This window comes from Garra rufa, chromosome 18 (genome assembly GCF_049309525.1).
Source record: "Garra rufa chromosome 18, GarRuf1.0, whole genome shotgun sequence".
Taxonomy (NCBI): Eukaryota; Metazoa; Chordata; class Actinopteri; order Cypriniformes; family Cyprinidae; genus Garra; species Garra rufa.
In genome coordinates, this window is record NC_133378.1 from 25108789 (window position 1) to 25136285 (window position 27497).

At 39.2% G+C, this 27497-nt stretch overlaps 2 protein-coding genes across 2 annotated transcripts; both read left to right on the forward strand.

Moving 5' to 3' along the window:
- The first annotated feature begins 991 nt into the window (after positions 1–991).
- LOC141291395 (P2Y purinoceptor 1) lies at positions 992–4501 on the forward strand. Its single transcript, XM_073823564.1, has one exon. It carries the CDS (start codon positions 1034–1036, stop codon positions 2015–2017), a length of 984 nt encoding a protein of 327 aa, XP_073679665.1. The 5' UTR covers positions 992–1033; the 3' UTR covers positions 2018–4501.
- Positions 4502–7134: 2633 nt separating this feature from the next.
- pfkfb1 (6-phosphofructo-2-kinase/fructose-2,6-biphosphatase 1) lies at positions 7135–26692 on the forward strand. The gene is made up of 10 exons (XM_073822694.1): positions 7135–7302; positions 22186–22311; positions 24258–24354; positions 24490–24556; positions 25167–25241; positions 25487–25543; positions 25639–25760; positions 25857–26064; positions 26318–26464; positions 26552–26692. The coding sequence occupies exons 1-10, from the start codon at positions 7251–7253 to the stop codon at positions 26690–26692; spliced, it is 1092 nt and encodes a 363-aa protein (XP_073678795.1). The 5' UTR covers positions 7135–7250.
- Positions 26693–27497: the final 805 nt, after the last annotated feature.

Genomic DNA, 27497 nt, shown 5'->3' on the forward strand with positions numbered 1-27497 from the left:
CACACAAATGCAGACAATCATTATTTCAGTTAAATTTGGCATGTGTACTTTAGGCTTTTATTTGAAGACTGACACTATCCATACTTTAGTGTTTACCAATTTTATGCGAAAGCATTAATTGTGTATATTTGTAAATACTTGTTTATATCTGTGTGTTTATGTCATTAATACTAGAACCTTTAACATTTGTGTTAATATTTCAAATTGCACTGTCATTTGTCACCTCACAACCTTGCAGTCAAAACTTAACAGCATTTGTCATACCTTATGCAAAAATCTCATCATAAATTCTCAATAATATATTTTTATAGTGCGTGCCTGTCTCCTTTTCTTAGGGTCTAGTAGCTTTATTTACTTTTGTCATTCACTTAAGATTTCTTTTATTAATCTGTTACTTCTATTAGCTAAATTTAGCATACATAAATGTAAACACGGGGAAATAAGCCTTTTATTTTGATCTCTAAAGGGGATTTTCAACAGTATTTAACAGTAGCTTCTCATCGAATTCCCATCATGAATGTCGGAGTCTACAGTTATTCAGAAGTGAAAGGCTGCCCTCTTTTGTTTTTACGAGGAAAGGCAATCAAGAATTAGATGCTCTAATTTGGTAGAATTCGTGCCATTTTGTAAGGGATTACTACAGGAATGGAAAATACAATGGAAATAGAGGATATTCAGTGTAATGATGGTAAGATTTTTATTACATGGACCCAGTATAACTATATATTTAGGCTAATAACGATGTGTAATCAATTATTAGATTACTTTATCATTACATTATTATAAGTAGCCTATTATTATCATAACGTTCAAATGCATATAATTCATTAATGCTGTAATAAATTTTTATTATCTAAATTAGTTCAAGCTCAAAGTTCATTGTTCAAAGTTTTGTTTGACGCACACGTGCTTTGCCTTTTTTAGTCAAGAAATCAGTCAACCTGCTCACACTTCCTGTGACATATTTTCATATGCCAGGATGCCACACATCTCCAACCTGCAACATTCTGTCTGATGATCGCCTTAATGAACGATGGGGTCGAATTCTACCTGTAAATTAGTCAATTTTGATTTTACGCAGACATTTTTGCCCACAGTCTACGTGACTGTTTTCATTCTTGGAGTTATTGGCAACGGTTTGGGGCTGAAATCTATGTATGTTAACTGGAGTAAAATTGGTAATGTCAATATATTTGTGCTCAACCTTTGCCTAGCGGACATTCTATATATTTTAACCTTGCCGTATTTGGTGGTTTACTACGCTTACAAGAGCACATGGACATTTGGAGATACTTTCTGCAAGATTATAAGACTGTGTTTCTGCATCAACCTCTACGGCAGCATTGGGTTCCTCACATGCATCAGTGTTTACAGGTACCTCGGCATCGTTCACACTTTGAGGGTTAAAGGCAGAATTACAGTGAGACACTCTGTGGTGATTGTTTTGCTGGTGTGGTTTCTAGTTTTTCTTCAGTGTCTGCCTGATATGTTCTATGACAAAACCTACAACAACTTCACAAAATGTTATGACACAACGACGAACGAATCCATCAGGGAATACCTCAAGTACAGCATTGGAAGGACGGTTGTTGGATTCGGGATCCCGTTGTTAGTAATGATATGCTGCTACGGACATGTGGCGTTTATTTTGGTGACAAAGAAAAACATTGATGTCATCTTGAAGCTGAGGTGTCTCAGGCTGGTTGTCATACTGACCCTGCTCTTCTCTATTTGTTTTATACCTTATCACGTTTTCAGAAATTTAAACCTGGCAACTCGAATCTTGAAAAATGAGGGCACGTGTATGAAATGGTATGATAATGTCTACATCGCAAACCAAGTTGGTAATGCATTGGCATGCATGAATAGTGCGATCAACCCACTGGTTTACCTCTTTAACAGTGATGAATTGCTGATGAAGTGTTTCGGACGAGCCCGCCAATCTGCTAGCGTCTCTCTTGTGGTGGACTCTCCCTCTCCCCAGAAGCAAACTCTCGACACCATGGACGTGGAATAGAGATGAATGGGGATTTCTTGTTATGTGATTACTTTTTCTTGCCTCTAGGACATGACTGTTCATCGAGAGTGAATGAAACGATTGTGATCTCGTCCATCTTGATAGTAGTTGTGGTTACAAGAGGCCCACTCCAGTTTCAATATGGACATCTTGTGACAGGATATCACGCTTCATTCATTGTATTCTGAAAAGCAGAACTAAGATTGTTTTTATTGTTTCAACCTTTTTTAATTATATTTTTGACGTTTTTGCCTTTTTATTAGAATAGGACAGAATATGAGACGGCTATTGAGAGTGCTATTGCGGCTGACTTATTGTTTCCACTTTAAAAACAAGCTCGCTGTATTTTTATGTTGCTTGCAATGCTTAGTTTTACACATTGAATGACAGAAAATACATTTTTGCTTTTTATGTTTGCATACTTTTCTTTATGTATATTTAGAAGGACTTCATAAGAGATGTTTGAGTTGGATAACTGTACATTCATCAATATCACAGTAATGCTCTAGTTTCTAAGCAACATAACACTACTGTTGCTAGCTACTAAAACAAACACCAAGTTACCTAATGTTTTTTTTATTACACAAGGCAGTGCAAATGAAGAGTGTTATAATGTCCACAATTATCTTATATGACTGCCATGTGATGATGTAAAAGCCAAACTGAAAGATTTGACATTTTCTCAAGAATGACTAGAAAGATAGATAGATAGAGTTGCATCCAAACACATGAATAAAGCTATGCAAGGTGAAGATATATTAAAGGAGTAGTTCACTTTCAGAACAAAAATTTACAGATAATGTACTCCCTTGTCTTCCAAGATGTTCATGTCTTTCTTTCTTCAGTCTTAAAGAAATTATGTTTTTTGAGGAAAACATTTCAGGATTTCTAGGGTGCCCCTGAGTTTGAACTTTCAAAATGCAGCTTCAAAGGTCTCTAAATGATCCCAGCTGAGGAAGAAGGGTCTTATCTAGCAAAACGATCGGTTATTTTCTAAAAACATTTACAATTTATATACTTTTTAATCTCTACACAGAGTACACGCAGAGCTAGACACGACGAGCATTTGACGTTAAAAAGTATATACATTTTAATTTAGAAACTGCATTTTGGAAGGTCAAATTCGGGGGCACTATAGAAGTCCATTTTATGGAGAGAATTCCTGAAATGTTTTCCTCAAAAAACATAATTTCCTTACGACTGAAGAAAGAAAGACATGAACATCTTAGATGACAATTTTTTTTGTTCTGAAAATGGTCTATTCTTTAAATACAAAAGAAAAAGGGTTCTCATCTGCAACAAGATCTTTAAAGGGGTCATCAGATGTCCATTTTCCACAAGTCCATATGATTCTTTAGGGTCTTAATGAAAAGTCTCTAATATACTTTGGTTAAAAATTCCCAATAGTAGTGTAAAAAAACATCCTTTTACCTTGTCAAAATCAGCTCCGCAAAATTTCAGCTCATTTTAAGACATGGCCCCTTTAAATGCCACCGAGCGCTGCTCGCCCCGTCCCTCTCTGCTGAGGGATTAGGATCTGTAATGTTTACTTTAGCCGCATTTAGAGAGTTTAGCTGCATTTATCGGCGAAACTTGCCAACAAGCACATTATTGAGAAAGGCCATTTGCAAAGATGCATAAAAAACCCTTATACTCACTTCTGCTGTGGGTGAAGCTGCATTAGGAACGATTCACACGAAAATAGATGCATATGTAGATCGGGATTGACGCTTTCCATTTAAAAACGAAAGTAACGTTAAACCTCTGCATCTTCAGCGCTGAGATGTTGGTAATAAATGACTACTGCTATGTTCATTATTACATCCAACAACAGAACACCTCAATCGCTCAATTAGAGTCTTCCTCTGCACCCCAGTCGACACACGTCGTATTTGGACTGTTTCAGCTCGGTGAGAGCGGGTCTAAGGTAAAACGCTAATGTCAATCAACTGTTTCGTCACAACGACAAGAAGCTGTGAATGACCTGATTTAAAAAAGGGGATATTCCTTTTAAAGATTAAAAAATACCACTGGGTGGATTTTTATCATTCTAGGGTGGTTGTGTACACAAACTACCAACACACATTAATGATTTAACAATTTATTGTGTTACCACTTGATGTCCAACATAAAAACTGCACTGTGAAACAAAATTATTCCCAATTACTTGTCATGATCGGGGCTGTGGGGTTTCCCTCAGCCTCCTGAGGTCGCTATTCACACTGCACTTCTAATAGCATTCACCTGTCCTTGTCATCAGCACTGATCACCCACACCTGTTCACAATTACTATCAGGACTATAAGTATCATCTCCACTCACTCTGCATTCATGTCTGCATTGTCTCGTGTCTTGTTTTGTTATTTGGTGTTTCTGATTTTCTTGGCTTTTGGATCTTGTTCTTGGTTTTGTTATTTTGTGTTTTATTTATTAGTTTTGTGCTGTGTTGGCCTTTTTGTTAGTTTGTTTTGTTATATTCATTAAAAATTACTCACCTGCATCTGGACCCAGACCTCCCTGTTATTGAACGTGACATTACTTTAACATAGATTGTAAATATGTGTTATGTTTTGTACATATTTGTTTATATTCTTTTTTTATGTTTTTAAAGTGTCAGATATTAGAGTGAAGGGTGTGCTCACTATCAGCAGTGAGTGCACGCTACACCCGCTTGTATGTACGATAGCTTCCGGTGAGAGATTTTCTGAAGTTTTTATGAACAGCAAACACGCAAACCACAACATGACAGCCCTTGATCTTTCTACAAACAAAAACAAACACATAAACAGGTCAAAGTAAACTTCAACCCAAAAAACAAAACAGAAATATAGTACAAACGTTTTGCAAAAAATCATTTGACAAAATGACATAGCCTACTAGTCTATTAATGCAACAGCATTTAGGTCTTTTTGTTTTCCAGAGTAAGACATTTTTGACTCTTGACTGTTGCAGTTAACATGTTTTTTTCGAACACATGAACAAAACTATGCCCATTACTTTAACATAGATTGTAAATATGTGTTATGTTTTGCATATATTTGTTTATTTCTTGTTTTAACATTGATCATTGACAATCTTAAAATCAAGCTTATTGTCAAAGCAATAAATATTGAGGAAAAGCTTGTCGTTGTCTAGAACTTTTGGAGAAACATTTTTTAACGGTTCCCACTTAAATACATCTTGCTTAATATTACAATTTTAGCAGATAACGTTTTAGTGCCATGTTAAAATGTTTAAAAAATTTTTTTAAAAAGATTTCGAGATTAAAGTTGTAATATTTCGAAAATAAAGTCAAAATTACAGGAATGAAGTCAAAATGTTTTGAGAAGAAAGTCAAAATGATGAGAATTACTTCGTAGCAATTATGAGATTAAAGTTATCATATTTTGAGAGTATATTCTAGCCTTTTGCACATGCAAATGGCCCAGATTAGGAGCACCAGGAGATATTTCAAAGTCTCAGCTTTCAGAATCTGCCAGTTTTGTAGCGAAATACAAACAATATGTCTATTACAATAATGTGTTCTCTTTAATGTGGTGTGTAATACAGACTGCTGTATTTGCCTCAGTTAAAGCGGCATGTGAATCAGTCATCTTTATGATTACAGTGAGACATTTGTTTCATTAAATTAGGCTATACTGTTTTTTGTTTATGTTTATATCATGCTGTACACTTGAAATATTTATTTGTATTTTGTAAAAAAAAAACTGAAAATTTGAAAGATGAGCTGTGTTATATTAAAAGCACAAAATGATTGCAATTTGGGTGGCGGGGGCGCGCTATTATACCGTGAATAAAACAGCTTGTGAATAGTGACTTATATACCTCAGAAAAGACAACACTAGTACTTGTGTTAACGAGTTGGAGTCTACTTCAGCCTTTAGAACATTGAATTGTTGTTTTTAATACATAAATACAGAAATGGGACACCACTGACGTTTTTGCAGAGTAGGTGATGGAATTTTCACAAAGAAAACAGTATAATTTAATGAAACAAATGTATCACTGTAATCAAAAAAACGAAAAGATTAATTTACATGAATACAACGATCTGTCCCACATATGAAAAAGACACATTGTTTGTATTTCGCAATAAAACTGACCAATTTTGAAAGCTGAGACTTTGTTTTATATTAAAAGTACCAAAAGCACAAAGCTTATTGCTATTATTGGGTGGCTGGCGCACTACAAATAAACCTTATGAATGTAATCGAAGACGTGAAATATTATTTCCAAGCATACTGTCCCTGCAAGTATAATACTTGCTATGATTTCTGCTTAAAAATCCCACTTATATCCAAATAAATTCTGGTGGCCTGGCAACTTTATCTGGTGCTCGAAATATTCTGACTTTATTCTCGTATTTTCGACTTTATTCACCAAAAAATATTTTTACTTTATTCTCGTGATTTCTACTTTATTCTTGAAATATTACAACTTTAATCTCGTAATCGTGGCACTAAAACGCTGTTGTACATCGAAAAGGCATTTATTTTCAATAAAAATGAAGGAAATAATCAAAAAGTGCCTCACAGTTAGAATAGCCACTATTTATTTGTCCCAATAAGGCGGCATCCATTTTAATAAAAATGATAATTTACACTCAATACATTATTACCGCATACTGTTTTATAATGTACTACAAAGGTGCAAATATCTGCCACCAAGTATAAATATCATAACTACTATTTATTGCACTTAAATAGCCACTGCGGTAAATATTCAGTATTCACTAATAAATATTCAATAAACCAGTTAATAACTGATATGGCAGTGATATCAGGCATCTCTAGTCCTGCTGGCTACCTTTGGATTTTATAACCATTAATAGCTATTATTGTCCTTTTTAAGAGAACACCAGATCAAACCTAGCAATATCTAATATTGACAAACCTAACCATCAAATAGACATAGCTTATTGGTTTATAATGCATGTTAACTAAATTACTGTGTGTGAGGTTGGTGGTAAGCATAAAGGTTAAAAGCCAGAAACATAACCTTTGCTGTTGTTATGGCAGCCTGTGCTTCCCTAGCTTGTGAACTCTTGGTCTGGCAGACATTAAAGGACAAGGCCAGGCGGCACAGATCATATGTCTACGTGTCATCAGGGTGGGGGATGATGGGGGAGAGAATGCACAAGCTTCTCTCGTTTAGTTACATTAAAATGAGCATCTGAAGTGCATCACGCCGCTCATGACAGAAGACGGGGATAGATCTGCTAGTTTTCCCTAAAGATGGACACACTTCCGAAGGAGTTCCGCAGACGAACCCGATGTGACAGTGCTGGTGAGTTTAAAGTGTGACAGCTGAACAGACAACAGATGGATAGTGCTAAGATTTACACACACAGCATAAGCTGTCAGAATAAGACAAAGCTTTTTTTTTTAAATGTGGGCTGGTGTTATTAGTGGCATTTGGTCGTACAGTTTGCTACATGGAGATAAAAATCTGCTATAGCAGCAAGAGACAAAAATATTAACTTTAGTCAACATGAAGCAGAGGCAGCACATGTGGTCATGTGCGTGTTATGTGTCACCCAGGAAGTTGTCTCAAGGCTAAAGTGTCAGATATGAGAGTCAAGGGTGTGCACACTACCAGCAATAAGTGCATGCTACACCTGCTTGTTTGTACAATACCTTCCTGAGACAAACCACAACATGACGACCCTTGATCTTTCTACAAACAGTAATAAACACATAAAAACAACCCCTAAACAAAACATTAAGAAATATATTATAAACCATTGGCTTCTTATTCAATACAGGCAAAAATCCCAAAAATATACTAAAATTTTTGTTACAAACATTATGACAAAAAATAAAACTACAGAAGAACTCGCAGAAGAACATTGTTTTGGCTGGACTTTGTCTGTGCTTCTGTGTGTGGATGAATCTGATTTAGGCAATGCCTGGGGTTGTTTTGTATTGAAAAACAGCATAAAAACTCAAATGAGATTTGAAAAATAATTTAAATACCTCCAAGGTTTTGGTGTTAAAGGAGTAGTTCACTTTCAGAACAATAATTTACAGATAATGTACTCACCCCCTTGTCATCCAGGATGTTCATGTCTTTCTTTCTTCAGTCGTAAAAAAATGGAATTTTTTGAGGAAAACATTTCAGGATTTCTCACCATTTAATGGACGTCTATGGTGCCCCCCGAGTTTGAACTTCCAAAATGCAGTTTAAATGCCGCTTCAAAGGGCTCTAAATGATCCCAGTCGAGGAAGAAGGGTCTTAACTAGCGAAACAATCAGTTATTTTCTAAAAACATTTATAAACTATATACTTTTTAATCTCTTAAAATTGTTTTGCCGAGCTAGACAGGAAGAGCATTTGAGTATATAAATTATAATTTTTTTTAATTTTTTTGAAAATAACCCCCGTTTTGCTAGATAAGGCTCTTTTTCCTTGGCTGTGATCATTTAGAGCCATTTGAAGCTGCATTTTGGAAGTTCAAACTCGGAGGCACCATAGAAATCCATTATATGGAGAGAAATGCTGAAATGTTTTATTCAAAAAACATACAAGAAAGACATGAACATCTTGGATGACAAAGGGGTGAATACAGTTCTGAAAGTGAACTACTCCTTTAATCTGGCACCTGGTGCTAATTTCCTCAATTATCTGACAAACCGTATTTAACTGGCAGCATTCCTCCAATTTTTGCTGAAACTCTGTGACAGCAGGTTGTCCAGATGAAGGCCAAAGTGGTGACCGTTTCTGCCACTGCAAGAGAAGTTGGTTTCTCAAATATTGCACCTTTACAATGACACTAATTCATTCAAGTCCCCCAAAAAGGCTGGTCGTGCATGTAAGACAAATGCACGAGAAGACAGGATACTGCAGAGACTCTGATACCTGGTTCACAGAATTCACATATACTTTGTCTGCGGTGTGTATGCAGTCCGTGTGTGTTACGTATGTGGTGCAGTAGCAGCAAAGACTCATTTTGCTTTCACACAGGATGCGTTTGCAGTTAGTCTGTTCCTGATCTGCGGTTGTTTACCACAAACACAACATTTGTCCATTATTTTCATTTCAAATCCAAACTTGCTGAAAAAGATCCTCTTTTAACAGTACAGTAACACAGTCGTTCATAGATATATTCACGTTTAAACTCAATAAATATAAACAACGTATTATTCAATGCACTTGACTTCTAGATTTGTATATTAAGTTGTTCAAGCAAGTTCCAATTGAAATTGGGCTATCACAAATATTTAAAATTTAAAACTTACCACAGACAGAAACTGAGTCTGCCCTTGTGCCTTTTTTTTCACATTAAAAATGTATTAAAAAGAATCCCTTAAAGAACTTTTCTACCTCCAAAAGTGCATCTATTATGTTGCCTTAGTGCACTTTTCCTGGTTTTAAACCAAGCCAAAAAGCCACGTGTTGACTGTGAAACACAGTAGACTTTATTTAAATGCATTTATGGTGTGATCACTACATTTCCGTGTCAACCATGTTCATTTTTACAGAAAACAATGCGCTGTCACTTTAATTCAGCGCATGCAGCACAGCAAAAAATAGACTCAGTGCGGAAATGATCGCTGCACTGCTGCAAACGCATCGCTTCTGGAACGCAATGCTGGACAGCAAGCACATCCAGTGTGAACGCTCTAATCATGTTAACATTGTGCAGAAAAAAATTTGCAGCGCATACACACCGCATACGGAGTATGTGTGAAACGGGCGTGAGTGTGGAATCGGTTCAACACTGCAGCTGGAATTGCTTGCCAGTTCAGCACTGAGTAGGGTAAGGATCTGTCTTGGGATGTTTAAGAGACAATGGACTGAAAGCACACTCTGCAGTGACCAAACCTTTCATTAGCAGAAAGAATCAAAAGGCTAAGCTCATCTTTGCTGAGGAGCATGTTGTGTGGAGGGAGGAGAACTGGCCCAAAGTTCACTTTAGTGATGAGAGGAAGTTAATTTGGGTCTGATGGGAAACATTTTGTTTGGCATCAGACTAGAAAAAAAAAACTAAAAACTGCTAAGCACCCTTAAACGAAATCAACAGCACCCTCAGTTAAAGCTGTAATAATGGCATTTAATTTCAGATTTAGCTAATTATCCAGTGCGTTATGGTTTGCGCTCGGGAAATCAGTTTCAGTTTCAACATGTTTTTGTCAAAGGGGTCATCGGATGCCCATTTTCCACAAGTTCATATGATTCTTCAGAGTCTTAATGAAAAGTCTCTAATATACTTAGATTCAAAATTCTCAATAGTAGTGTTAAAAAACACCCTTTTAACTTGTCAAAATCAGCTCTGCAAAATTTCAGCTCATTTTAAGACATGACCCCTTTAAATGCCACGAGCACTGCTCGCCCCGCCCCTCTTTCGGATTATGTTTACTTTAGCTGCATTTAGCCTCCTTTAGCTGCATTTAGCCGCATTTATCGGCGAAACTTGCCAGCAAGCACATTATTAAGAAAGGCCATTTGCAAATATCCATATAAAAACCTTATACTCACTTCTGCTGTGGGTGAAGCTGCATCAGGAACTATTCGCACGAAGATAGATGCATGCATAATCAATATAATCAAATGTCACTAGGACAAGAAGCTGAGAATGAACTGATTTTAAAAATGGGATATTACTTTTAAAGATTAAAAAAATACCACTGGGTGGATTTTTATCATTGTAGGGTGGTTTTGTACACAAACTACCAACACACGTTAATGTTCAAACAAGCAATGATCACGCACATATCTGTTGATTTCTTGAATAAGAGGTGTTTAAATTAGAATCCACTCACCGCTCAAGTCGTCAGAGTTTTTGTTGTGGTGACATACAGCAGGAATCATCTCATTATAACAACATAGACGCGATGCAAATAAGATTCAAACTTCATTGATTACAACGTATCATTGTGAGATCGTGATGAACTAAGATAACGAATGACAGCTTTTTTAGTAATTATAAGGTTAGAGCACCCTCAGTGATTTCTATAGCCGGGTTTGTACAACAGGTACATATCACTGCAGTTGACAACAGAAATGTCCATTACAGGTGTTAAAACAGCAAGCACTTGTGATTTTTTTCGTACACAATTATGATTTCAGCTTCATGTTTTGCTTTCCGGACGTAACAGGTTCTCTTACGAGAGGTCTCTCGTACTGCGTAAGAAGTATCTTACGCTAGGGGAAAATCCTTTTCTGCGAGATATTGAAGCCAAAAATTATCCTTAATTTTGAAATAATGTAAAGCGCGTTGCAGCAGCATACAGACATAGGCGAAACAGCTTGCGCGCCTATTGGCTGCTCTGCGGCAACTGCAGCAGCCTATTAGAGCGAGGCCTGACGCGACGCCAGATCCAATGGGGGCATTTCGCGCCCTTTGCGTCGCTTCGCGCCCTTTTCGTAGCTTCCCGCCTAAAAGGGCGTGGTCTAGACCTATAAATATCGCTCATAGGCAGGCAGCTATTATCTGATTTTTCATCCTTCAAGCGAAGCACACGCATCGCTGGAGCCGGATAAGAAGCCGCCGTTTGACTGCAAGCATCTCAGCGGGACGAGCCACTGAAGCTGCTGGCCACGCCGCCTTCCGTGCCTTCCTGCTGCGCTTTCCGGCGCCCATATCCTTTATAATCTACAGTGTGTGTCGCCGCTGCGATACACACTGTTTCTCTAAAAAGAGCAAAGCGTCTTTTTAAAGATGCCTTCATACGGCTCGTGCAGATGCCAATGGTGACTCTGAGGACTTGCCTTGCCTTCTTCACTGAGACTGCTCCCCCGCCCGCCGCGGTGTAGCGCCGTAAAAAGCGCCGTGCCCAGCGGGCCCCGGACACTTCCCCCAGCCGACAAAGCTCGCCGGTTCGCCCGCCTGCTTCATCGACCTCGTCAGCCTCTGTTCCGGACGTAAAGCGGCCGCTGTATGCCACCGCTTCCATCGACGCCGCTGACGAGGGGGGCCATGAAGGAGGAAGAGGATTTCCGTTTCCCGCCTAAGCGGGAACGCGCATGCTGCTCAGAAGAGGCGATAGCAGCCCACTTATGTCTGCCCTCCGCTGGACGGCGTGCTAAGTCGGCCCTCCCCTCTAAAGCTTGCCGTCAGACGTCAAACCTGCTTCGCCGCGCTTTCGCCGCCTGTCAGCGCTGCGTCACATGTTCTCTCACCGTTGCTGAGAGGCACCCGTGGTTAACGCTTTCTGACGTTTTTCTCGTCTGGCCGCCGCCCCGCCAGACGCGGCCCGCGGCCCAGGATTGAGTTGAAACCTGAGCCTCCGAAATCGTCCTAGCACAACTGGGAAAACGACGGTGTACGAGTCCCGCTGTTGCCGGTCCCCCACCAAAGTTATTCGCTCGTCCAGTTCCAGGAAATGTGACTGTTCCAGTGTTTTCTGCAGCCAACAAACCGGCTCCGTCGCCCGTTTACAAAAGTCGTTCCCACGGCTACACAGATAAACCCCCAATAAAGTGTATTGTCTGGTGTCCCGGCCACGGCCGATGGTGTTTCATGTGTCGTAAGAATGCCCACTAACCTGTGCTCATCTCTAACGTTACACACAAGCACAGCGCACATAAAATCGACACAGATCGATTGCGCTTCACAAACGGCCACGGCCGATGGTGTTTCACGTGTAAGAATGCCCACTAACCAGTGCTCATCTCTACACACAAGCACAGCGCACATAAAATCGACACAGATCGATTGCGCTTCACAACCGGCCACGGCCGATGGTGTTTCACGTGTAAGAATGCCCACTAACCAGTGCTCATCTCTACACACAAGCACAGCGCACATAAAATCGACACAGATCGATTGCGCTTCACAACCGGCCACGGCCGATGGTGTTTCACGTGTAAGAATGCCCACTAACCAGTGCTCATCTCTACACTCAAGCACAGCGCACATAAAATCGACACAGATCGATTGCGCTTCACAACCGGCCACGGCCGATGGTGTTTCACGTGTAAGAATGCCCACTAACCAGTGCTCATCTCTACACACAAGCACAGCGCACATAAAATCGACTCAGATCGATTGCGCTTCACACGTGGTAAATATGCCCGCTTCACAGTGGCCACAGACACCACATTATGCACGTCAAACGGTTTCTGTGAAAACGAAACCAAAAGTGCATTCGCTCTACGCAGGCGAACGTTGTTTGGAGTGTGTTAAATGTGCCCGCTGCCTCACAGCCACATCCACACACAGACATAATAGTTCCCGCTATCAGCGTGCCCCATGCCTCAAATATCACGAGCACGTTTTGCATGAAATCAGCGTGCATTCGCTCCATGCAAGCGAACGATGTTTGGAGTGTGTTAAATGTGACTGTTCCAGTGTTTGCTGCAGCCAACAAGCCGGTTCTGTCGCCCGCTTGCCTGCACACAAAGGTTGTTTTCACGGCTACCCAGATAAACCCCCAATAGAGTGTATTTTCTGGAGTCCCGGCCACGGCCGATGGTGTTTCACGTGTAGTCAAAATGCCCACTCCTCCAGTGCCCATTTCTACACACAAGCACAACCTGTCATACAGACCATGCGCACATAAAATCGGCTCAGATCGATTGCGCTTCACATGTGGTAAACGTGCCCACTTCACAGTGCCCACAGACATCACATTATGCACGTCAAAAGGTTTCTGTACAAACGAAACTAACGTGTATGCAGGCGAACGGTGTTTGCAGTGTGTTAAATGTGCCTGTTGCCACACAACCACATCCACACACAGACATAATAGTTCCCGCTATCAGCGTGCCCCACGCCCCGAATGTCACGAGCACGTCTCTGGTGCCACAGCATACCGAAACCACTCCGTTAATGAAAGAACGGAGCGCGCTTCGTATTCAGCCTCTAGCTATTCATGCAAACGCATGGGAAAAGCTTCCAGGGGTCTCGAAATGGGTGCTGGACATTATAAAAGGAGGCTATTCGCTACAGTTTCACCGACGCCCGCGCCGCTATACAGCGCGCGTCGAGACCACAATGCAGACAGAAGCAGCACACCTGCTTCGAGCCGAAGTGGCGAAACTATTGAGCAAAGGGGTCATAGAGCCCCTTTCTCAAGCTCAAAGCGAAAGGGGGGCTGTACAGCAGATATTTCCTGGTACCGAGAAAAGACGGGGGTCACAGACCCATATTAGATCTAAGGCAACTGAACAAAGCGCTGGTGAAGCGTCGGTTCAGGATGCTCACGACCAGAAAAATCCTCGCGCAAGTTCGCCAAGGAGACTGGTTCGTGTCAGTGGATCTGAAAGACGCGTATTTTCAAATACAGATAGCGTCACGTCACAGGCGATTTTTGAGATTCGCCTTCGAGGGCCAGGCATATCAGTACACAGTCCTGCCGTTCGGTTTGTCCCAGGCACCCCGTACATTTACGAAGTGCATGGACGCAGCGCTCGTTCCTCTCAGACTAAAAGGCGTGCGCATACTGAACTATTTGGACGATTGGCTGATTCTAGCGCAGTCTCGCTCAGTGCTTGTACAGCATACGACCATGTTACTCGATCACCTCGAGAATTTGGGTCTCAGAGTCAATTGGGCGTAGAGCTCACTGTCCCCCAGTCAGAAAACTTCCTTCCTGCGCACAGAATTGGACTCGCTGTCAATGATAGCGCGGCTGTCACCACAGCGCGCAGCAGACATTCAGCGCACAGCGGGCTCGTTCCGCTGCGGCGCGTCTGTCCCGCTCAAAAAATTTCAGAAAATGCTGGGTCTCATGGCCTCAGCGTCATCAGTTCTGCAGCTGGGTCTGCTATGTATGCGCCCACTGCAGTTCTGGCTGAAAGCGCGCGTCCCGCGTCAAGCGTGGGCGCCCGGTCGGCTTCGTATCACGGTCAATCAGAAATGTGTCACAGCCTTGAATCCGTGGAGAGCAATCGACTGGTACCAGTTAGGTGTAAGCCTGGGGACTTCCTCGAGAATAAAAGTGGTGTCTACGGACGCATCCACCTCGGGATGGGGGGCTCTGCTCGAGGGCAGACCGTCTTTTGGCCAGTGGTCAGAACGGGAAAAGCTCCTGCATATCAACTGCCTCGAAATGCTGGCAGTACAGAACGCGCTGATGCGCTTCTGTCCCCAAATAAAAGGAAACCATGTATTAGTCCGCTCGGACAACATGTCAGTGGTTTCCTATATAAATCGCCAGGGCGGTCTCAGGTCCAAAAACCTATACAGACTTGCAGAACGCCTCCTGGTATGGGCTCAGCGCAACCTGCGCTCGCTGAAAGCAGCGCATGTGCCGGGGCTTCTAAACATAGGGCCAGACAGACTGTCCAGGAACAATGTTCCAGCAGGCGAATGGTCTCTACACCCACAGACAGTACAAATACTGTGGGAAAAAATTCGGCAGAGCGGAAGTAGACCTGTTTGCGTCTCCGAACAACACTCACTGTCTGGAATTTTACTCAAATAGCAGAGACGCGCTGGCCCACGAATGGCCCCGCCGTCATCTCTATGCTTTTCCCCCCGTCTCTCTCCTACCTCAGGTGATAGAGAGGGTCAGGGAAAAAGGATGTTCAATACTGCTGATAGCGCCATTTTGGGAAAACCAGCCCTGGTTCCCAGCGCTGATGCAGCTGACGAGCACCGCCCCGTGGCCGATACCAGTGAGGAGAGACCTTCTCTCTCAGGCCAGCGGCTCGATTTGGCATCCTCACCCAGAGCTGTGGTCCCTTCATGTCTGGGCCACCAGCGAATATATGATGAACTCCCTAAAGGAGTATTAAACACGATCACGCAGGCTAGAGCCCCGTCTACGAGACGGCTCTATTCCTCAAAATGGTTCTCGAGCACAACGCTAGGTCAGTCAATAGGAAGGAACGATTTAGTTATTCGCTTCCTGAGGGGAGCTAGAAGACTAAATACCCCCAGACCTCCCACAGTCCCCGTATGGGACCTTTCTGTGGTACTAGAGGCCATGAAAGGTGGACCATTCGAGCCTCTGCAGACGATTGATTTGAAATACCTGTCTCTTAAGACCGTGTTTCTGCTGGCTCTCGCTTCAGTGAAGCGCATAGGGGATTTGCACGCACTCTCTGTGAGCGCGACGTGCATGGAATTTGGACCTAATGACTCTAAAGTCATACTCAAACCCAATGGTTACGTTCCAAAATCACTCAACACACCGTTTAGGGCACAGGTCATCGCGCTGTCAGCCCTACCGGTCAATGATGAGGAAACGGACGCGAGCCTCCTATGCCCAGTCAGGGCATTACGAGCTTACGTGTCTCGCTCGTCTGCTTTTAGACAGACAGAGCAGCTTTTTGTTTCGTTTTACGGGCGTCCCAAGGGACTGGCCTCGTAGAAACAGAGCTTATCCAGATGGATAGTTGATGCTATTGCGTTGGCATATGCTTCCAAGGGCATGCAGTGCCCGCTAGGTGTCAGAGCACATTCCACGAGGGGCGTGGCCTCATCGTGGGCGTGGTCGAGTGGGATTGCCTTGCAAGATATTTGTACGGCGGCGGGCTGGGCCTCTCCGTCTACATTTATAAGGTTTTACAACCTGGAGGTTCCCGCCTTACAGGCCAGATTGCTGTCAGTCTAGATGTTCAGTGTTGTCTGACCTGATGTTATCAGCTCGGAATGCTGCGTCTACTGAGCACAGCTCTAGGGTCGACAGTGAAAGTAATAGCACAAGATGTGTCTGGGCAAACTGTGTGAAGACCCTTATTCTTACGTCAGCTCAGGCCGTAACCCCGCCCTGTATGTACGTTTACTTAGCGTCTGAGTGACGCTGCACTATGTGGAAGAGTGCGGCGTTGCCCCTCCCTCTTCCCCGGACTCCCTGTGAGTTCTATAGGTGATTATGAACTGTATGAACCCCGGGCTTTCGCCCTTGGGTCTTTGGTGTCAGATCTCAGCATGCACGGCGTTTTACACTGGGTCCCCTAGCGTAAGATACTTCTTACGCAGTACGAGAGACCTCTCGTAAGAGAACGTACTCGGTTACTGACGTAACCTCGGTTCTCTCTAGAGAGGGAACGAGTACTGCGTATCTTGCCGTGCATGCGCACGCTCTGGTTGCTTTGATGATGAAAAAACAGATAATAGCTGCCTATGAGCGATATTTATAGGTCTAGACCACGCCCTTTTAGGCGGGAAGCTACGAAAAGGGCGCGAAGCGACGCAAAGGGCGCGAAATGCCCCCATTGGATCTGGCGTCGCGTCAGGCCTCGCTCTAATAGGCTGCTGCAGTTGCCGCAGAGCAGCCAATAGGCGCGCAAGCTGATTCGCCTATGTCTGTATGCTGCTGCAACGCGCTTTACATTATTTCAAAATTAAGGATAATTTTTGGCTTCAATATCTCGCAGAAAAGGATTTTCCCCTAGCGTAAGATACTTCTTACGCAGTACTCGTTCCCTCTCTAGAGAGAACCGAGGTTACGTCAGTAACCGAGTACGTTTGCTCGGTAGCTCAGCCGGCACGGAATTGGAATCCTTAGGTACGAATCCTGTGAAAATGTGACTCACGAAAAAAAGCTGAAAGATGAGAGATCGAAAAACAAGCAAAGCCACATGATGTACATCACATTTGCTTTTGTTCATACTATCTGGTAGGTTTAGGTGTATTGCAGATGGTATTTTAAAATGTCACGGAGGATTAGAGTTATAGTGCCCTCAACAGACATTTCAAGTCAGAACTATGATGACACGTACAACGCCACATGAAATGTACCATATGTACTTTCATCGGGGGAAAAAAAACAAAAACTGTTTTTACACTCAGTGGACATTTAAGTACTTATTGGTATGTATTTTGCATCTTGCGAAAACGTTCTCACAGGTGTGTTTTCGTCATGAGACCAGGTTAAAAGAATCAGTAATAGGTGGAGGAGGAAGTGTCATTGTATAGGGGATGTTTTCTGCAGCAGGAGTTGAGTCCTCTTATACAGCTACATGGTAAAGTGAAAGCAAATGTTTAACAGAACCTCCTTCAGCAATATGCCGTTCCTTCGTTGATAGCATCTCCCAATCAGCTTGCAATTTACATGCCCTCGTCACACTGTAAAATAGGTAAGGCAGTTCCTTTAAGCTAAGAACACTGTTAGGCCTATAATCAAATGGCCGAGCTAGAGTCCTGATCTAAACCAGACTAAAAAAATCTCTGGAAAATCCTTGACGACAAAGTTATGGCTAAAGTTGGGTACACACCACAAGATAATCGGGCTGATTTTGGGCAGATTTCTCCCCTTCCGACAATCCTAGGTAGTGTCCGATTATCTTGGTGGTTCTAAAGATTATTTGATAAGATTTTCCTGTGATGTCAGTGAGGTGTTTAAAGAGTGACTGAATCTGCTCGGAAGAATGTCCGTAGCGCCCTGATCGCGAATTGTAAGGCTGACAGTTTATTTTTAAAGAGCTTTATTTTTTATTTTCAAGTCTTATGTTTATTCATATTGGAATTAATGGACAGACAATATTGTTTGGAAAAAGGTTTGGTTAATACCTAATCAATATTTACTTTAATTACCAAAAGGTTTAAGGAAGTATCATTCAAAATTATACACAGGATTTACCCAGCAAAATATTATTTGGTAAAATTTTAGTTGCTCATTTTAGGTCAGTTGCCCTTTTGTAAAACTATTTTGGGAAAATCTCTGTGATTTTATTGTACAAAATATTGATAATCATTTTGTTTTGTTATGGATGTATGTATTATTTGGAAATATGTAAACATTTTGTTTTGTTGTAAAAATATGAATTGTATTATTGATGCAAAAAAACCCCGATTGATTCCACATCAGACGGTGAGGGTTAAAAATTGATTCAAAGATTTCAAAAGTTATATATATCTTCGAGTATGAAAATAGATGCCACAATTAAAAGAATAGCAGCCATAACAAAAATCACATTATTAATGACTGTTATTTCCATTAATGTAGTTTTGATTAAAAGAAATAAACATATTAATTCCCGATTCCAAGTTGTCAATAATCAAATCATTTGTCAATCAGATCAAATGAAGTCTAATTAAATATAGTCTAATTAATCAAATTAGAATTAAAATCAAAGTCGAATTAAAGATTTCAAAGCTAGTCAAATCTGAGAGAATCTAATAAAAATATTAGACTGTCTAGGTGCACCCAGTATCAGAGTAAAAGATAGAGAGCAGAGAGAAAGAAGAAGTGTGAAGTTTCCGATCTGAAGGGGTGCAGGTTTACCACTTCTTATACCCTAAAACCTGACAGTACAGGAAGTCAATAGGTTGTCTCAGCTCGTGACCAAAAACGTTTTTAATTGGCATGTTTGCCTACCAACCCAAACTTTAAAAAGGCACATTTACTAAGAAGTACTTCTTGTTCTAAGAACAGCGTTATGTCTCTTGGAGTTGATGATAGATATGATCAAGTTTATGAAAATAACATATCTACACAGGATACAGTCTCATGTCATATCTCAAAAGGTCGGTCAGGCTAAAACTGTTAGGGCATTGAATATATATTCTCAAAAAGATTAATAATGATATGAATATAATAATTCATAAGACATATTAATAATACAGTTAATAATGCATAATCTTAGATATGACTATGCAAATTCTTGAAAATTTCATAAAGTCAACACATCAATTATATTTATTATTATTTTTTCTGCAGAACAGCAAAGAAAAGCACGTCTACATGATAAAGCTTATCTTTAATTTTCACACTTTTTTTTTTTAGGATGGAACACAAATATGCACAAATACGCATATATTACTAGCCACATCTGAAAAGCAATCGATCATGCATCTATATCAATTTGCAGGTAATGACATGTCAACATCCTATCCACATGCTGCACCGCATTAGCCTGTCATAACATCACAGCAACCCCATCTTAAATAATATGCAATATTCCTTTCATACAACTATACAGCACAGACCTTCTGAGGAGGAGATGTTACATAGAAACCTGAAATCAGGCACATGCAGAATCAGACTGTCTGTAAGTCTGTCTGCAGTCTTGCTAATCTTCTTACCACATCCTGATCCTTTGAACTTAGCCTCATCGTGCTTTACCATACTACAGCTGTCTGCCACAAAATGGGTCATTAACAACAACAATGGTTGTTTCACTTTTAATCTGAACATAATAGTGTTTATTTACTGTATCCACCTTATTTTTTCTGTAGGAGCGGGCCACTCATACGAGTCCAGCTAGTTTTAGCTGCTTGATATTGCAAATTTTTGCGTGTTACCGTAATATTTTAAATTTTATATTATTTTAATTGTGTTTTGGCATTAATGTAATGTTAAGATTCATATTTACAAGCTTGCGTTTTGATTCAATTTACGATTCAATATCAGTCATTTTGGATATTCACTTCCAGTCAAAAGTTTTTCTCTTCTCATCTTTTGCTGATCCAAAGTACAGCAAAAACAGTACAATTTTGATTTTTTTTTACTATTCACTATTTCTTTTTTTCTATTTATATATTTTGAAATGTAATTTATTTCTGTGATTTCAAAGCTGATTTTAGCATCATTACTTCAGTCACATGATCCTTCAGAAACCATATTCTGATTTGATGAAAAAAGTGTTTTATTATTATGATGTTAAAAAATAACATGTTTTATTATGATGATGTTGTTTAATTCTCATTATTTCCCTATAGCAGCTAAGCTAAAAAATGAATATATATATATTTTTTTAGTATAAAAATAAATGCCACAATTAAAAGAATAACAGCAATAACACGAATCACATTATTAATTACATTATTAAATCCATTAATGTAATTGTGATTAAAAGGAATAAACATATTGATTCCCAATTCCAAGTTGTCAATAATTAAATCATTTGTAGAAATTAAAAAAAAATAGTTGATTTAAGAAATTAAATCAAATCTAATTGATGCCAGTTTCGATTAAGGGCACATTACACTTTGTGGTGTTATTAATTTGCATGTTTGCCACAAACCCCAAACTTCCTCCAATCTTTAACAAGGCACATTTTCAAAGAATTACTTCTTGTTCTAAGAATATCGGTCTGATGATAGATATGATAAAATGTACAAAAATAACAGCTACAAAGCAACTGCATACAGTCTCATGTCATGTCTCAAAAGGTCAGTCAGGCTAAAACTGTTAGGGCATTAGATACATATTCTCCAAAAAATTAATAATGATATAATATTATAATTCATAATACAGTTAATAATGCATAATCTTAGATATGAATATGCAAATTCTTGTTAATTCCATAAAGTTGACAATACTATTATTTTTTCCATGTAAACTACAAAAACTTTGGACTTAACTATTTCCATACAATTAGAACAATGTCATTGCTGTAAACAGTATCAATGCATAAAATATATAGGCCAATTTTTATAAACAAAACATTGTATTTTACAAATTTGCAGGCTCAAAGCCTTGAAAGGGTTAACTAAGTCAATTACCCATTGGCAGCCAGGATTGTGTCTCTCCACCAACCCTGTCTCGCCTCCCAACTCTTCCCGCCTCAGTCAGGTGACCTGAGCAGGAACAGGGTTGATGGGATCCCAGCCATGTGTTCTCAGTTCCTAAACACACAATCAGCCGTGCAGGGCCTAACGACATGTCCACGGAGCAAAAGGAGCTCACACAGACACCACTGCTCAAGATATGGGTGCCAGGAATGGGCAATTCCCTAGGCCAGAGGAGAGGCTGTAAGTGAGGGGGTGATTTAATACACCTGCCTTTCCTTTTTCTGTATTTTCTTATTCCCTCTCCTCTAAACTTCTTGGTGCATTAAGAGCGTTAATCTCTTGTAGATGATCAACCCGGGTGTTGTGAACTTCAGCCCTGATTGCCTCTTGAAGTTGCACCAAGTTGTGTTTTTGAGAGCTTTGTTTCTTCAGTTGTGGTAACGGAAGATGGCTTCAGGATTCATGTGATTCCTTGGTTTCTGTGGGATGTTCTTTCAGTAGTTTTCATACTCTTCACCATCCAAGTTGTTTGAATAACCCTGCTGTCTCAGTACAAATCAGTATAGAATGAACAACAAACTAATGATGAAGATGTACAGTGTTCAATACATCAGTCAGTGGGTTCTTATATGTTCTTTAAGGCTAATATGGCAGCCCACTTCATGTACCCCTTTAGTTTTTCTCATTTCTCTTGAATGAAACCGACTATCGAATGAATTTTGCATAGCATTATCTTGTGAATGCATGCATAATCTCCTACTTCAACTTCTCCAAGTGATTAAACCTTATTCAAACCAATGTTTTCTGCTCGTCCACAGCCTCACGACCCCAGTTTACAAACTGTCCCACAATGATTGTGATGGTTGGTCTGCCAGCCAGAGGAAAGACCTACATCTCCAAAAAGTTAACCCGATACCTAAATTGGATTGGAGTCCCAACTCAAGGTGAGTGTATATGTGACCGTGGACCACAAAACCAGTCATAAGGTTAAATTTTACAAAACTGAGATGTATACATCATATGAAAGCTCAATAAATAAGCTTTCTATTGATGTATGGTTTGATAGAATAGGACAATATTTGGCCAAAATATATCTATTTGAAAATCTGGAATCTGAAGGTGCAAAAAAATCTAAATACTGAGAAAATCACCTTTAAAGTTGTCCAAATTAAGTTCTTAACAATGCATATTACTAATCAAAAATTACATTTTGATATATTTATAGTAGGACTTTTACAAAAAATCTTCATGGAACATGATCTTTACTTAATTTTCTAATGATTTTTGGCATAAAAGAAAAATCAATCATTTTGACCCATGCAATGTATTTTTGGCTATTGCTACAAATATACCCCAGCGACTTAAGACTGGTTTTGTGGTCCAGGGTCACATATATTATGAAGTTAATGATCAGCTCTTAATGGCAAACATTAGGTTTTCTGCTTATGTTTGTGGTATATATGTACACATATGTATAACATATTAAATGTTTTATGTTTTTTAGAGTCTCTTCTGCTCACCAAGCCTGCATTTATTTGATCCAAAGTACAAAAAGAACAATAAATGTTGAAATGTTGAAAACAGCTGAGTAAACTTTTTTTTTTTAGGACAAATAAAAAGTTCAGACGAACAGCATTTACCTGAAATAAAAATCTTTTGTAACATTGTAAATGTCTTTATAGTCACTTTTGATCAATTTAAAGCCTCCTTGCAAAATAAAAGTTTATTTATACTGACTTCAAGCTGAAAGGTAATAATGGGTAATAATGCTAAAAATTCAGCTTTGAAGTTTGAAATCACAGAAACAAATTATGTTTTAAAAATATTCAGATAGAAAACAGTTATTTTAAATAGTAAAAATATTTCTAAATGTAATTGTTTGAATAAATGCAGACTTGGTGAGCTGAAGAGACAAAAAAAAAAACATTAAAAATCAAAAACATTTGACTGGTAGTTCTGGTGTGTGTGTGTGTATATATAGGAAGGTGTGTGTAAACTTTTGGTTTGTACTGTATGTATATTTATTTATATATATATATATATATATATAGTACAAACCAAAAGTTTACACACACCTTCTCATTCAAAGAGTTTTCTTTATTTTCATGACTATGTAGATTCACACTGAAGGCATCAAAACTATGAATTAACACATGTGGAATTATATTTAATTCTATAAAATATTTAATTCTATATATATAGTCGTGGCCAAAAGTTTTGAGAATTACATAAATATTGGAAATTGGAAAAGTTGCTGCTTAAGTTTTTATAATAGCAATTACTATATATACTTCAAATACTATATATACTTCTGCACAACACAACTGATGGTCCCAACCCCATTTATAAGGCAAGAAATCCCACTTATTAAACCTGACAGGGCACACCTGTGAAGTGAAAACCATTTCAGGTGACTACCTCTTGAAGCTCATCAAGAGAATGCCAAAAGTGTGCAAAGCAGTAATCAAAGCAAAAGGTGGCTACTTTGAAGAACCTAGAATATGACATATTTTCATTTGTTTCACACTTTTTTGTTATGTATATAATTCCACATGTGTTAATGCATAGTTTTGATGCCTTCAGTGTAAATCTACAATTTTCATAGTCATGAAAATAAAGAAAACTTTGGTTCAAAGGTGTGTCCAAGGTGTGTCCAAACTTTTGGTCTGTACTGTGTATGTATATGTATGTGTGTGTGTGTGTGTGTGTGTGTGTGTGTGTGTGTGTGTGTGTGTACTATTAAATTATTTTCCATATGTATCAGCATTTACTTTTAAATAAAAATATATGTATAAATATCTGCTAACAAACTGTTTTGTTTTTGTATTTTATTATACTTTTGTATTATTATTATTATTATTATTTTTTTTTTTTTGCTAATTTTTCACAGTCTTTAATTTGGGTCAGTATCGAAGGGAGGCTGTGCAGACATACAAGAACTATGAATTTTTTTGTCCGGAGAATGAAGAGGCCATGAAAATCCGCAGGTACAGTACATTTAGTAGTATGATTGTATATAACTTTCGAATAAGCTGTTATTTAACTATGAACGCTGTCTTGTATGCATACCTCTTTATTAATGCGTAATTTCTTTAAAACACATCTCTGTATTATGTGTTCAGAGCCTGTGCCTCACATGCCCTTAAGGACATCACTAATTACTTCATTAAGGAGCAGGGACAAGTTGCAGTGAGTCAATAATGTAATGGATAATGGTTATTCTTGTCTGTCCAAGCTATGAATTAAAGGGATAGTTCACCCAAAAACAAAAATTCCCGGTGTTAATTAATCACCCTCATGTCGTTCCAAACCTGTAAGACTTTTGTTCATCTTCAGAACACAAATTAAGATATTTTTGATACCTTTGTGACACAGAAGAGAAGAAATTGTTGAATAAAGTCCTTATTTTTGTTCCCTTTGCTCACAAAAGGTTTTCTTGTAGCTTCATAAAATTACACATGAGCTATTTTATCGATATTCTTACTACCTTTATAGGCCTTGAACATGTCAGTTGTGTTGCTGTCTATGCAGGGTCGGAAAGCTCTCAGATTTAATAAAAAAAATCTTAATTTGTGTACTACAGATGAACAGGGTCTAAGGGGTTTGGAACGACACGAGGGTGATTAATTATTGACAGATTTTTTTATGTTTGGGTAACTATTTGTTAACTTTTCAAGCTACTATAAATGTGTCTGACTTTACACCCAATTCAATTAAGAATTTACCAGCTCAGTCTGGGATTTTAAGCATTCAATCAATCACTTGAAGCAAATCAATCTTTGACAAATACACTTCACAGGTGTTTGATGCCACCAATACCACGAGGGAGAGAAGAGCGGGAGTCATCAGTTTTGCCAAGGAGAAGGGCTATAAGGCAGGTGCAGGGTTGTGCTTATTCAAGACTGCATTATAAAAGTCTGCCTCACATCTTCTTTGCATTGTATTCAATGTGATGATTGATGGGATGCTTTAAAGACCATAGCTTTCCAAGTTAAAGTCTGTAGCCTTCTTCTCCAGTTTGTTAATGGAAAGACTACAGCATTTCAAAATGATTACTCTGTTTAATATTTTGAAAATTAAAAAATTAAAACCAAACTTTCATGAAAAATGTTTGTTCAGGTGTTTTTCATTGAGTCTGTTTGTGATGACCCAGAAATCATTGAGGAAAATATAATGGTAAGATTCTATGTTAAATTTTTAGTAATAAAAAAGTTTTGAAAATGTTTAGGATGAAATTTTATTATTATTTCCTTGTTTTTTTTTTCCGGCAGCAAGTGAAACTAAGCAGCCCAGATTATGAAAACTATGACAAAGAGGAAGCCCTGGTGGACTTTCTGAAGCGTATTGATTGTTACAAAATGTCCTATGTCCCCCTGGACGATGAAAAGGACAGGTAAACTGCTGCTGAAGTCTCAAATGTGATGTGTTATGTGCTTTAATTCCAACTATTACTGACATGCCTTCATTACTTCCTCCGTCTCTTTCATAGACACCTCTCCTACATCAAGATCTTTAACGTGGGATCCAGGTACCTCGTGAACCGCGTCCAGGATCACATTCAGAGTCGTATAGTGTATTACCTCATGAACATCCACGTCACACCACGATCCATCTATCTGAGCCGCCACGGAGAAAGCGAGCTCAACTTGGTGGGAAGAATCGGTGGAGACTCAGGCCTGTCTTCACAGGGCCAAAAGGTGATTGAGATCATAAACTTAAAATAAAATCTTGATCAAACAGGATCAGTTTACACATATAAAGGTCAAAGTGTATCCTTGTTGAGGGTGAACATTGTAAATGTCACACTATGAAGCAAAAATAGCATTCATCACATTCATCACTTGGGAGACTGTCTTCAAAAGCTAAAAGTATGGCAATTTTAGATTTATCTAGATTAATATGAATGTAGCCTTAATTGTAGCGTAAAAGGTTTTGCATTTTTGTGCTTAGTACGCTAAGGCCCTTGCAGAGTTCATCAGGGGTCAGTCTATCAAGGACCTGAAGGTGTGGACCAGCCACATGAAGAGGACCATACAGACAGCTGAGGCACTGAGCGTCCCGTATGAGCAGTGGAAGGCGTTGAATGAAATTGACGCGGTAAGCTAGTCATGCTCCGTATTTAAAGGTATATTCATGTGAAATGCAAATGTCAAGAATAACAGTTAAACTCTGGTATGTTTTAAGGGTGTATGTGAGGAGATGACGTATGAGGAGATTCAGGCAGCCCATCCAGAAGAGTTTGCCTTAAGAGACCAGGACAAGTACCGTTACCGATATCCAAAGGGTGAAGTGAGTCCTGTACACAACACAACTGTTTTAAAATGAGATTATGTGACACTACCGGTTTGAGATAATTAAGTATAAGTGTTTAATGCTTACCATGGCTACATTTATTTGATAAAAAGTACCAGCTTGATCTCATGATAATTCGTATGTATTTTACCTAAAATGTGGTTCTACAAAATGTACATTTACTTACATTTTACAGACACTAAAATGTACAATACTGACATATTTACAGCATCTAAATGTACGATGCTGACATATTTTCACCTGAAATGTAAATTATTTAGGAATAAACAACTTTACAGACTTAGAAATAATAAAAAATAGCTGAAATGACCCCTTTCATAAGTTTACATCCCCTCGATTCTTAATACTGTGGTGTTACCTGAATGATCCACAGCTGTGTTTATTTTATTTTATTTTTTGTTTAGTGATAGTTAAACAGCCTGCTGTTCTTCAGAAAAAAATCCTTCTGGTCCCACAAATTCTTTGGTTTTCCAGCATTTTTGTGTTTTTTAACTTTCCAACCTTGGAAAGTTCAAATACACCCTTTCCTACAATGACTGTATGATTTTGAGATCCGTGTTTTCACACTGATGCTCCAGAAGGAAAAGCCATGCATTAAGAGCTTTTGTCTTTTGGGAAACAATAAAAAAAGTATCTTCTGTAGCCTCAGAAGGGCATGACTAAATGAACAAATACAATATTTTGGCAAAAGACGAAAAATGAACATCTTAATTCTGTTCAAAAGTTTTCACCCTCTGGCTCTTAATGCATTGTGTTTCCTTCTGGAGCATCAGTGAGCATTTGAACCTTCTGTGTTAGCTGCATATTAGTCCCTCGG

Excerpts from the sequence above, each read along its gene's own strand:
- pfkfb1 (XM_073822694.1), top strand. The coding sequence starts at position 7,251 with ATGGACACACTTCCGAAGGAGTTCCGCAGACGAACCCGATGTGACAGT. Across the intron at positions 22,312-24,257 it reads GATTGGAGTCCCAACTCAAG|TCTTTAATTTGGGTCAGTAT; the intron begins GTGAGTGTATAT and ends AATTTTTCACAG. Across the intron at positions 25,242-25,486 it reads CCAAGGAGAAGGGCTATAAG|GTGTTTTTCATTGAGTCTGT; the intron begins GCAGGTGCAGGG and ends ATGTTTGTTCAG.
- LOC141291395 (XM_073823564.1), top strand. The coding sequence starts at position 1,034 with ATGGGGTCGAATTCTACCTGTAAATTAGTCAATTTTGATTTTACGCAG.